The sequence below is a fragment of the Artemia sp. Qi Xiang Cuo genome, chromosome 5 (genome assembly GCF_049724085.1).
Source record: "Artemia sp. Qi Xiang Cuo chromosome 5, ASM4972408v1, whole genome shotgun sequence".
NCBI lineage: Eukaryota > Metazoa > Arthropoda > Branchiopoda > Anostraca > Artemiidae > Artemia > Artemia sp. Qi Xiang Cuo.
Window position 1 is genome coordinate 70,199,570 of NC_142798.1, and position 12,936 is coordinate 70,212,505.

Sequence of the window (12,936 nt, forward strand, 5' to 3'; positions counted from 1 at the left end):
TTAAGACCAATTTTAAACTGAATGGCTCCACCTTCATTTTTCCATTTTGCCGCCACTTTAAGAACTGGTATTTCCCATACTTTGTTAGCTTTGGCCTAAATCCCCTGAATGTATATTCTTGTAATAACCTAGCGAGCTTAACATTTAACAAAATTTTCCGGCTTGGAGACGGTATAAAGTGTCCTCTTTGAAAATTAATGGGGTGATAATATTCACCCAGCTCCTCCACGTGACTTCAAGGTGAGACTTAAACCATCTTATATTTTATAATGGATAGTCCAATTGTCATCGGAAGACATCACACTGCATGATCTTACATAACTTATAAATAACATAATATTTTTGGTTGATCTTTTTACTAGGGCTTACATTTCTGGGGCAGCAAACAAAATAAACGATTACTAAATTAGAAATCAAAACAAATACGAGAAAAAGACATCGTTTGCCACAAAAATTCACTTAAAAAGAATGTTACGATTAGCTTATTCAAAAAGCATAGAGGATAGCCAGAGTGTTAAACTACTACGTAAGCAGAAGCTGCATGCAACTACAATTCCATTAAAAGATTGATTGATTAGATGAATTAGTCTAACAGCTTATCCAAAGGATTAGGTTGAATGCTAAGAAAAGGGGCAGGATGCTTTACGGACTCGGCTGACGGATAATTTTGAACTTTCTATTTCCTCTGTTATCCCCCTTAAGGCATCAAATTTGCATCAGGTTTCAAGGATTATAGTAGACAAATTATAATTTGGATATAATGATAAAAATAATTATAATTATAAAAATTACGTTAAAGAAAATTATAATTGGTTAGAATTAATTCATAATGATAAATTTCATTAATAAATAATATAAAAACAATTAATACAATATTAATTTAATTATATTAGAAAAAAATTAAAGAAGCTGTAAATCTACGTAAATTCCTGGCACCATGCCGAATTCGAACCTGAACACCTTAATTTTCAAGACATCAGCTCCATCCACTACACCAATGCCAGGTAACTATATGCTTTATTTTGCGGCACGCATGATGTAAACTAGTTGTAAATATAGAAGAAACAGATATGTTCTTGCTCTTGTATTTAATTAATTAAAAAAACACTTTCCCAAAAAGAAGTTTTTCATGTTTCAAGGATTGGGGTAGACAAATTATAATTTGGATATAATGATAAAAATGATTATAATTATAAAATTTACGTTAAAGAAAATTATAATTGGTTAGAATTAAATACATAATGATAAATTTCAATATTAAATAATATAAAAACAATTAATACAATATTAATTCAATAATCATGACAAAATTATAATTATAATTTCATGAAAATTAAACTGGCCAAAACACCACATCCCACTTGGACGGTCTTGCTGGGACATATTTTTTTTGTGAAGTCGGTAATCCACTTAGAATCTTGCAGGAAAGATTGGCAAAATTAACCTAAATTAGTAAAAATGTATTGAATGGGATTAGTTACTCTAAACCTATGGCAATTAGCATTAAAAATCAATGGTAGTTTATGTTTTATTACTATCCTTTAGAAGCTCATGTCTCAACCTTACTTTTTGGATTAGGTAAAAAACCGATTTTCAAAACAAAGACGACAGTTAGGACATTTCACCGGGGGATTGTATTTGTCAATTTTTAATTACCAATTGTGCGAAGATCAGACTGCTTTCTCACCTTTCATCACTCACATTTCATGCAGAGAATTTTTGTTGATGACGGGTAAATTTAAAAAAAGGAAAAAAAGACTATCAGAAACTCATCCAAAAAAGTTTGCCAATTTATTAGGCTGTCTTACACTAACAGAACTACACTAACAGAACTTCATATATGGCAATTCGGCAAAGTCTTCTCCCCCCCCCATTTGACCCCCAATGGGATTTGACTCCGGAAAGCTTGACAATCATTTGTCAATATTTCTTAGTCTTTGGGAAGATTTCCTGTAAAGGGGTTAGCCTTAAAAAGTAAGGGGTTTTAGAAATTCAGGAAGTCAGGGGGTTTTCTCAATACTGGACCATAATTTTTCAAATTTATGAAGACCCCTACAACTACCATTCGTAACGGCACAGTCTGTTTTAAGCCCTTTTAGGCTAGAAGACAGGGACAATAACCCATAAAATAAAATTCTGACTGAACCGTGGCTCTAATGCAAAGCAAATACTCTTGGAGTAACTCTGATGTTGTAGTTGGCTTTCCAATAACTCCAGTCAACATACTGAGCTAAAACTCCCTCAACTAGTGTTTTTCTAGTTATGATTTGACTTAAATTAGGGTTTTTTGCACTAAAATTTGTCTTCGTTTTTTAATATTCTAAATCGGAAAAAAATGTTGGGGGACACCCTGAGTGATAGTCCTTGAAAGTCCTTCAAAATAAGAAGTAAATTACACTTAACATACAAAACAACAAAATATTAATTTAAAGCCATTTTGGAAGGTACTCCTATGGAAAGTTATAAACATTGAAACAAACACGAATGTTTTGGGCATTGTATGTTGAATTTAAGCCTATAATTCTTGTATCTTATGATCGGGATAATTTTTAGGAACAACAAATTCTTCCAAATAAATTCCAAACCTGCTGTAAGATTTTAAGAAGAATATCATTTAAAATTGTAAAATGATCCTCCCAACACCCCCTTTAAGAGAGATTCGTGCGCGAAAGAAATTATGGTAAACATATCCTTGTCAAATACTGTTTTTTACATATTTCAGATAAAAATTATAGTAAAAATATAGCAGAAAACATATCAACATTTTCAGGGTCAATTAAAATGTATCGCAAACATACCCATGTCAAATGCTGTATTCCATGCTGCCAACATTTTAGAACAGAGAGCATTCGCACATAAAAACATAGTAGGAATTACTACACTACAGTCAGGGCCATATAAAATTTATAGTCAAATTTCCTTTTCAAATCCTGTTTTTCTTAGATATATCAGATAAAACTGAGGAAAACGACTTATTCTATCCTATAAACGAATAATTTTTCTTATTTTATATTTCTAGGTTATATTTAAATTTTCAATAATTATAAACAATTATGCTAATCTACACCACAGTTACTGAAGTTCTGAAGCAATAAATTGCTCTTTATTCGGCTAAAAGTACATTTGACAATATTCCGCAGACCTGTGACGGATCCCGCGGGGGCGAGGGGGCGCACGCCCCCGGAGCGGAATAAACACTAGTGTAATTTACTTAATTAAAGCATGTTTTCGGCAGTTAAACTTGCTCCTAACGCAAGTTTATCGGATCAACCTATTTTGCCCCCCCCCCCCATAAAAAAAATCCTGGATCCGCCCCTGCAGCACACCGAACGTTAAAGACGGAAGACAACAAAATGTAAAGGCCATATCACATCTGGGTTAGTAGTAGGGTTAGCAAAAGTAAGCTTGGACCGAAATTAGTGCTCACCAGCCTTATTGCCAAAGCTAAGCCCACTGGAGCTTTTTTCCTTCAAACTACCACCTCGTGAAAGGCCACATTTCTTCTTCAGGTAAGACAATGGCCTCTGAATTGACTCTTCAAGAAAAGTGGGGTTAATCAATAAGCTTAAAGCTGCAGTTCAACAAAATATAAATCATATTAATATTAAGAACATAGAAAATTTAACGGCTGGGAAGATTTTGTTTTTTCAAGCAAAAAATTGGTTAAACATTATCAAAGCCTATTTATTTTTATCATTTTTTTTTAATATATTTGAAAGCGTATTTATTTTTTTATTTTTACCGAAGCGTATTTATTAGGTGTATTTTCAACAGTTTTTCTAGTTTAAAAAGGGACCTTATAATGATGGAGAAGGTAAACAAAGAAGAATTGTCATCAGTGAACCTACCATCTTAAATTCAATTAACCCGCTTAGCCTACAGGAGTTTCCCAAGCTAACGTAGGCTTACTCCATGCAGACTGGATTTTGGCTTTGAAATGAAAGCAATTCTTTTAATCTTTTTTCCAAAACAACTTTAGTTTCATTTTGTTCGCAGTAGAAAGTAGAGTGATTAGAACATTGGACGTCTGGGTATTTGTGACGCATATGAGTATTTTCCTGAGTATTTATATGTATCTGAGTATTTTTCATTTATATTAAAAATATTTTTTCCAAAATTTCTTAAGCCCCTAAACAAATTTTCCCAAAGACATGATCCCTCTGGATCGTTTTTTAACACCGAAAAACAAACAATCATCTTATTACGAACAATTTTATTAAACGAAGAATGACCACCGAGCAAAGCTCTGTTCCCTGCTATAGAAATTATTGTTATAATTTTTCTGTCTCAATGCGTAGCATTTAATACAAAGAACTAAGAATCGAAGACTCATTGTGTTTTAAAACCCTTCCTACTTATGCTCAAAGCTTTCAACCTTCAGGGGTCTCTAATTACAATCAGCAGACTATTTATGAAAAATATCGAGGGGGCTGGGAGGGGAAAAAGAATTTTCTCAAGTCTTGACCTATTTAGATCGTTTTTTTCTTCACACCGGGAAATAGTAGGATACTAATTTTTAGAAACAATTACAGTGCCGTTTTTGAGACAAAATTTACAGAAATACAATTACTGCTCGTTTAATAAGATAGGCTAAAAATCCAATTTTCATTGATTTTTTTTACTTTTTTATCGAAGCCCCTCAGACACTATACTATAATTGGACCTAGCAGTTATTAATCAATATCTCCTCACGTTAATTCACTAAAGATCTGATTCTTATAAGTTTCCCGTTCTTTTTGCTATAACCATTAAAGGTACCCGTCAGGGTTGCCCCCGTCAGTAGGATTTTACTATATCTAGTAAAAAAAAATCTAGTAAATTTAGAGGATCTAGTAAATTTCCCGAAATCTAGTAAAAACTAGTGAAAAGTCATGATTAATAGTAAACAAAACTTTTTTTTTATTTTCCATGAATTCAGGGAAAAAAATTATCGTAAACATATGACAATTTGCAATTTTTGCTTGTATGTTTTACAATTTTGCTTGTCTGTCTCAGAGACAGACAAGCAGTCACCTATTTTCATAAACAGAAACTTCACTTCCGGCGTCTAAAGGTCGACAAAATCAGCTTTTGGTGTATCAAATCTTACTAACTAAAAATGAAGCTATAATGACACTTGGATTTGTGATGATTGGGAATCTATTGGAATCAAAACAAAAGCCAACCACCCAAGGTGATTAGGTGAATCTCCTCAGTTTGAAAAGTTTTATTGAGCAAAAAGGAGCCTGCTGAGAGAAATTAAAAGTAAGAAGAAATGTAACATTATACATATACATATATATATATATATATATATATATATATATATATATATATATATATATATATATGTCGAAAAAAAAGATTTTTGAACTTGTATGTTTCCGGAATTTTCAATCATACTATGAAAACAAAAGAAAAGAGGAAAAGAGAAAAAAAGAAGAAAAAAGAAAAAAAGATTGTGGAAATCCTATTGATTATGCTCCTATACTAAAAATCGATGCTTGATGGTGCGCGTGCGGCTACTAAAATTTTTTTGAGCATTTAGTAAAAACAGATGCGATCTAGTAAATTTTTTTTGTCCGATTGAGTAAATTCTTCCAGGTCAGGGTGGCAACCCTGGTACCCGTTCGTCTTCAGCAATGCTGCTAAAATTCTAAATACGGAAGATTCAGTTTACAGTATTAGCCAAAGTAATACCCAATCAGCTTGTAGGGCGACAGACAAACATTTACCCCCCCCCCCCAAAAAAAAATATTAGTCCCCTCATTCCCGACCACCCAAAAAAAAAAGTAATAAAGCTTTATAATTAAAGGTTCAACTCGATGTTCCAATCTTGAGACAAACCAGGGTATTCTCACTTGTAGTGATCGTGAACCAACTGGACTCTGACTGTAACAGTACTCTAGAGTAATGTTGGCTTCAGCTACGCGTTATATAACCTCAAATGACTGGCTAGGTTTTATGGACGCTTACCAATTACATAAAGCAGCAACAAGTTTCCCCACTTAATCGACACCTAGTCACCCTTCCTACATTTACCACAACAAATTTATGTGTAATACATATTCTTAATCCAATTTTTTTAGCTGGCATCTGGTAGCATTGGCATTAAACACCTGCTTGTTTTGCAACAATTCGTTCCAAATATTTGCAAACGGCTTTTATATGTTTTTATAGTTTGACGAATATATTTTACATATTTATTAACTAATGCACGAAGCAACCAAGCAATATTTGGCTTGGAGTTACTTGCTGATAACATACGGTCTTGCTGTACTCAAAAGTTGGGGAGGGGGTGGGCTTACATTTTCAACAAGTCTTCCCTGTGGTTTTTCAGGCAAAGTCAGCATAGCGAAAATTGATTTTTGTTCACATGATTAGGCTTTTCTATGAAAAATATACTTGAAAAATACAAACCTATATGAAGAATATATGGGAGTTTCAATTAGCTTGAATTTTCTGATTCTCATATCAAATATGTTTGTGCAATTTAAAATTTATATTAATCCGATTAAAAAGTCAATTTGGAGTAGGAGCAACATCCCGACTGCTATCAAGCCCAACAGAAAAGACAATTGAAAGCAAAGCATTTCGAAGGAAATAAGCAACTCTTAATTGCAAAACTATTACCTAGTGCAGCGTTTTTTCTGCCGCTGTGAGCTTCAATTCTTCGTCCCGATTCCCGGGGTAAAGAATCTAAAATATATAAATAATCATGCAAACATAGCCAAGTGACTAAAGCAAAAGTGCTTCCAAACATACATAAAACACAAATAAAAAAGGAAAAATTTTGGAATTTGAGAGCGAAAATTATCCTGCACCGTAAGAAACTAAAGTTTTTGGAGTTCTTCTACAGTTTAGTACAATTTTTTCCGCTTTTTGGAATGATCTATGTGGGTGCTCTGTAAGTACTCTGTACAATCCTCTGTTTCTTAGCAACAGAAAATACAGTAATCAACACACCAGTACTTTTACTGAGGGCAAAATTATCCTACACCACTTGCTTGTCTCCCTATCACTAACAACCCGAAAAACAATTAAGCCGATGAGCAAATAAAATAGCCAAAGAATAAAGCCGAAAAACAATACATTTTAATTAATTAAAATAGTTTAACTTAAATATTAAATATTTAAAGTACAAACTATTTTAGATATTTAAAATATTAAAGTAATTAAAAATTAAAATATTTGACTTAATTTAATTTTCAGTAAGATAGGGCAGAGGACTGGTTGAAAAGCCACTTGATTCTCCAATTAACGCCTGAAAATCCATAGCTACAGATGATCTTAAAACACTGTCTTTTAATCACGTTCAATATAATTAGGCTTATCTAAGAAATTATCTTGTTGCTACCAAAAAAATTAAGTAGTTTTTGGAGGCCTGGAATAACGCCAGAAATACTGTGACCACTACGTAAATTAGAACTTATTTCAAAAACAAACTGAAAAAGATTGAGTTTCCGCTGCATTAAGGCAGGGTTGCCACTTCTTGTGATTTTTTCCAAGATCTTGAAATGTTAGTCCTCAGCTTGGGATCTTGCAAAAAGTGTATATATTAAACGCTATTCTCGAAAACAAATCAAGCACATATATTATTATACAATACACTGAGGATTTTTTACAACCTTCGAATTTTGTTGAATTAAGCATTCCCAAAGTAAGCTTGTAGAAAGGACTGGCAGGGCCCAAAAGCTTGAAAAATCCATTCAAAAATGTATGCAGGACCTTTAGCACCAGTTCTTCACCCCCCTTTTAACATGAATCTAGATTTCGAAAATTTTCTCCTGGCCTGGAGGCCTGGTTTTTGCCTTTTTTTGAATCCATATTCAAAATAAGCTTTACTACGTGATACCAAATTTAATTATAATTTCAGTTCCACTGAAATAGTTGTAAATCTTCCTTACTATATTTATCAAAAATATTCGAAGATTCAAAAAAAAAGGCCTCAAAGGCCTTCAGCACCAGCTCCCCAAAATGTCGGCGAAACTAAAAAAAAAAAAAAAAAAACTTGGCCAATTTTGAAATCCATTCCTTCATATAAGTGAATAAAAAGAAATAAATACAAAAGCTAAGCAGTGAAGTATAAGCTCATTAAAATTTAGTCAACAAAAGCAAAAAGAGAAGGACAATGGGAAAATGAGGGCTAAGGGAAAGTCAGCCAAGGCTGACCAAACCAATATAATATGTAGTTTTAAAAATGTTGACGACCAGTCGAACGTTGTCATAATAATTGGAGAGGGAAGAGAGAGTGAGAGAGAGGGAGAGGGAGGGAGAGAGAGAGAAAGAGAGAGAGAGGCAGAGAGACAGAGAGACAGAGAGAGAGAGAGAGAGATAGAGAGAGAGAGAGAGAGAGAGAGAGAGAGAGAGAGAGAGAGAGAAAGAGAGTAAAAGAGAGAGAGAGAGAGAGAGAGGGGGGAATGGAGAGGAAGGGGGAAAGGGAGAGGGAGGGGAGAGAGAGGGATAGAGGGAAAACGAGAGAGACAATAAGAGAAAGAGAGAGACAGAATTTGAAAGTGGAAGGGAGAAATAGAGGGAGACAGAAAGAAAAGAGAGAGAGAGCAAAAACAGATAGATAAAGTAAGATGAAGAGACACCTAAATGCGGAAGTGCTCAACTCCGTAGCATCGGAAGTACAAACCAGCGGCTTATCACTATCATTATAAAGATTACGATTTTTTTATACAAAAAGAAAGATTGGAAGACTTAAAAAAAAAGAAAATGTTTGGAAATGTAGATGAACATACCCGAATGAAGACTAGAATTAGATCCTCTTCTTGCAGTGCTGGATCCAGATAAACTCGAATTCGAACCTTTACTACCTTCACTCCGCTTAATATTGCTGTTCGACTCTACAAAATTAAATGGATATCCTTGAAACTACAGGCGGAACAACGATGTTAAACTTAAAAAATTGTGCCTTTCAAAATAAAAAAACAACAAAACATCACGCAAGTTCCCCTCTTCTTATTAACTGGTACATATACTGCTCGTACTTTATATTTGTTCGCTTGTTTTCCCCCTTCCTTTTTATTGTCCCTTTTAACTTTTTATATATTTGAATCTTTTAATGTCCCACACACACACACACACATATATATATATATATATATATATATATATATATATATATATATATATATATATATATATATATATATATATATATATATATATATATATATATATATATATATATATATATATATATATATATATATATATATATATATATATATATATATATATATATATATATATATATATATATATATATATATATATATATATATATATATATATATATATATATATATATATATATATATATATATTTAGTGAGTTTTGCATGGCCATGGCATTTCAAGGCCATGACCAATCTCAGTTTAAACAATGACTAAAGAATGGATTTTCATTCTGATATTTTTAATTTTGGATATCTTTTTTTGCCAGTCTTTTAGTTCAAATCCAGTCCTTTGGGCCTTGCGATTGAAATTGTTTGAAAAATGTATTGTCTTTTCTAGCTAAAGGATACGAAAATCACAAAATAGCTACTTAAGGGCAAGAACTGTACAATTTTAGTGGTGCTTTTCCCGTTAAAAAAAAATAAGAGCCACAGCTTAGGCAGGAAATGTCTCACACTTTGGGCACTACAATGTAGCAAAAAAAAAAAAAAAAAAAAAAAAAAAAAAAAAAAAAAAAAAAAAAGTCTACCCTTCAATATTCTTTTTAATTTCATCTACCACAAATTTTTATATGTACAAATAAAAGAAGTATTCAATGTATCTAAGTCTAAGAAGTGAGTTTACGTATCCGAATCCTTTCTAGGTCTGTATGTATTCTATATATCCTATGCGTTCTAAGTACTCTGTGTATTCTAAGTATTCTATGTGTTCTGCGTAATCTGTACCTGAGAAGTAAGAAGTATGTATCTAAGTCTAAGAAGTAAGTCTATATTTCCAAATCCTTTCTAGGTTTCAGCACACTTGCTACAATTGTACACATTATGTTTTTAAGGATCAATCTTATTCTAAGATTAAAGACCTAGCCACCGTGCCTGGGATAGGCTGCTGGAGCAATCATCACCCCTCATAATTCCCTTTTCCTAGATATTATATACTATAATAGGATAACGACGATTCTTGGAGTAAGCATCACCGGAGCGTTTTTTTGTCCAGGTTTGCGAGCCCTGACACCCTGGGCCCCCCCCCCATATTTCTCCTTATGAGCCTAATATATTTTCTTGGCATACTTCTACTTTAGAGATAAAACAAAGATACGGTTGTTGATAATCTTGGAAGGGTTTTGAGTTGTCGACAGACCACAACACCCTCTAGGCCTCAAAAAGTGCACTACATAGACATTATCCGTTTAAAAATTTCCCCTTGATCTCACCCTTGAGCCTCCTGAACTTACCCGAAGGTTCAATAAACACTGCACAGGAGTTAGAGTAAAGGGCCACGGGGATCAGCACTTAGATTATAGCTTCAAAAACAATTTGACGAACATATACATAATTCGGTAATATTGTACACTTACATTTATAATAAATAACATAATAGAGCTATTGTAGCAAAATATAATTTATATTTTTTATATTCCCTTAATATTAAGATGCCTACCTCCCCCCCCCCCCTAAAAAGAAAATAAAAGGTCTCATATGAAGTACATACTTTATGTTCCAATAGTTATGACAAGATACCTTTTCCTGTTTGTCCCCAGCTACCCAAAATGGTTTGGAACCTCCCAAAACATAATTGAACTAGGCTTAAAATTCACTTGCAGTAACACCTTTTGAACCATTTTCTGTATCAATATTAGACAAATTAGAAATGAGGTAGCCAGTGCTTCATCTCGATGGAACGTTTTCGCAAATGCTGGTCTTACAGACAAATGAAGCTCCAACCCCCGGCCTCAACAGGCCACTCTGGAAAAGACCATCAGCACTGACATCTGGTTCCCTCTACGCTGGCGACGCTGCCGAGCAAGAGCTTTAAGTCAAAGACAAAGTTACTGTTAGTGACACTTTTGTATGGCTCAGAAAATGTAACTCAAGAGCTTTTCAATAACTTCCGAATCGTTGGATAATGCTGCAGGCTGTTAGCCTAGTTCCACCAAACTTGAAAAATCTAGCGGTGGATTTTCAAATATATTTTCCAAATATATTAAATTCCAAGAAATAAAAAATGATATTGTATGAAAATTAATTCTAAAACTTGCTCTTCCTATTGGACTATTTTATACATTTCTGGCATTTACACTTAAGCAGTGGCGGCAATTAACGAAGTTTTCGGGGGAAGGGGAGAAAACATTATTTTTCATAACCTGGAGGGGGGCGGGCAATATTGTCATAAAAAAAATTATAAGGAAAAAATCCAAAAGGCATTTTCAATAATAATATAAAGATGTTCTTCAAAATATAAGGGGGAGGGAACTAGGGTGGAAATAGTCCTCTCCCTCCCCCCAATTAACACCACTCCACTTAAAGAAAAGGTAATTTGGTTGGGAACTGCAAGGAGTAGACTGCAAGGTACTGCAGCTAAATGTAGTAGAAAAGATTTCAGAGAGGACCAACCTGCCAAACGGATCGTAGAACCAGGCCTACTTCGACTTCCTAAGTCAGATTTGTCCACATGTATAGTTTTCGGACGAGGTTTACCTGATGAAACATTACCACCAGCTTTTGGTCTCATCCTCACATTTTGCTTAGTCATAACAGGTTCTGGCATTTTCAATTTCCTGCCCTATGTATTTAAATCAGCTATTAGAAAAAAGAAACAAAGATCCTACATTTTTATCAATACAGATGCTGCATTCAAAACTTGAAGACATCATGATAATAAAAAAATTCGAGTTATGAAAAGTAAGTAAATCATGATGACGCTAAAATTTCAGTTCTGACTTAAACAAGAATGTGACAAGACAAAGATTCGGTCAAAAAAGCAATAAAACCTAAAAATGGGGCATATTTCATTAAAAAAAAATGTAATCAATAGGGCACCTTTTCTGAGAACTATTAGAAAAAAGAAACAGCAATTTAAAAATATTTAAAAAAAAGAAGAAAGAAAATAGAAATAAAGATGAAAGATGCTGCATATTTCTTCGCTGTATTACACGTAAAAAACGCTATACCGTGATATTTGAGCTGTCCATAGGACAATTGTTGTTTGTATTGACATAATCAATACAAGCAACAACAAAGGCGAAAAAAGATTAATAGCTGGATTTGATTTAAATGCACAACATTATGTGGTGTAAAATGTATCAATCAAATAAACAAAAGTTTGCTTGTGCGCTCGAGCAAAGAGAGCATTCTGGAGTAGAATAAGTAAAATTGGCTATAAAAAATTTGTTAAAAAAAGAAAAAGGTCAAAAACTCTTTTTATGTTAAACCTTTTTTATGTCAAAAAAAAAGAAGGTTTTTTTTGTTGTTGTTATTATCTGGTTTTACACCTTATTTTTAGAGAGTGTCCAAGTGAATATCTAAAGTCACGAGTCAATCAAGTACTAATAGGCCAAAACATAAAAATTAAAATGTCAACAGTAAATAAAAAACGTCTAAAATTCAACTTCTTTAATTCAAGTCTTGAACAGAGCAGTCTACAAAAGTCTACAAACCAAAAAAATTGGAATTAGTCAAACTGACCTAAAAATGATTTACTATACAATGACAAAAAACTTTTCTTTCTTTTTTAAAACTCCTCAGAAGAACAAAAATATATAATATGATCAAAATTTTGTAGCCATCTGGAAAAAAACACTTTGTGGACAAAAAAAAACTCCTTTCTCCTTAGTATCATCCCCTCCCCCTTCTCCTTGAAAAAATTTCTGCGAACACCTTTGCACCGATCTCTTTTCCTTCCTTGATTGAAAGTTCTTAGTTAGGGTTCTTCCACTAAAAGGAATGAGCTTCCTAATATTCTTCGTGAAAAAGAATACTTAGTTATGGCATAGTAA

General features: G+C 33.2%; 1 protein-coding gene across 7 annotated transcripts in view; it reads right to left on the minus strand.

Annotated features, from left to right (window-relative positions):
• Patronin (calmodulin-regulated spectrin-associated protein patronin) overlaps positions 1-12,936 on the minus strand; it is a 172,742-nt gene that overhangs the window by 26,838 nt on the left and 132,968 nt on the right. For 3 of the 7 annotated variants that reach the window (XM_089089897.1, XM_089089895.1, XM_089089893.1), the window contains 4 exons: positions 11,555-11,723; positions 8,727-8,831; positions 6,613-6,678; positions 3,428-3,535 (listed from right to left, as the gene is read on the minus strand). In XM_089089897.1, coding sequence (XP_088946023.1) covers positions 3,428-3,535; positions 6,613-6,678; positions 8,727-8,831; positions 11,555-11,723 — 448 coding nt within the window. The remainder of the gene's footprint in view (positions 1-3,427; positions 3,536-6,612; positions 6,679-8,726; positions 8,832-11,554; positions 11,724-12,936) is intronic. The other 4 variants (XM_089089899.1, XM_089089896.1, XM_089089894.1 and 1 more) reach the window with 3 other exon arrangements.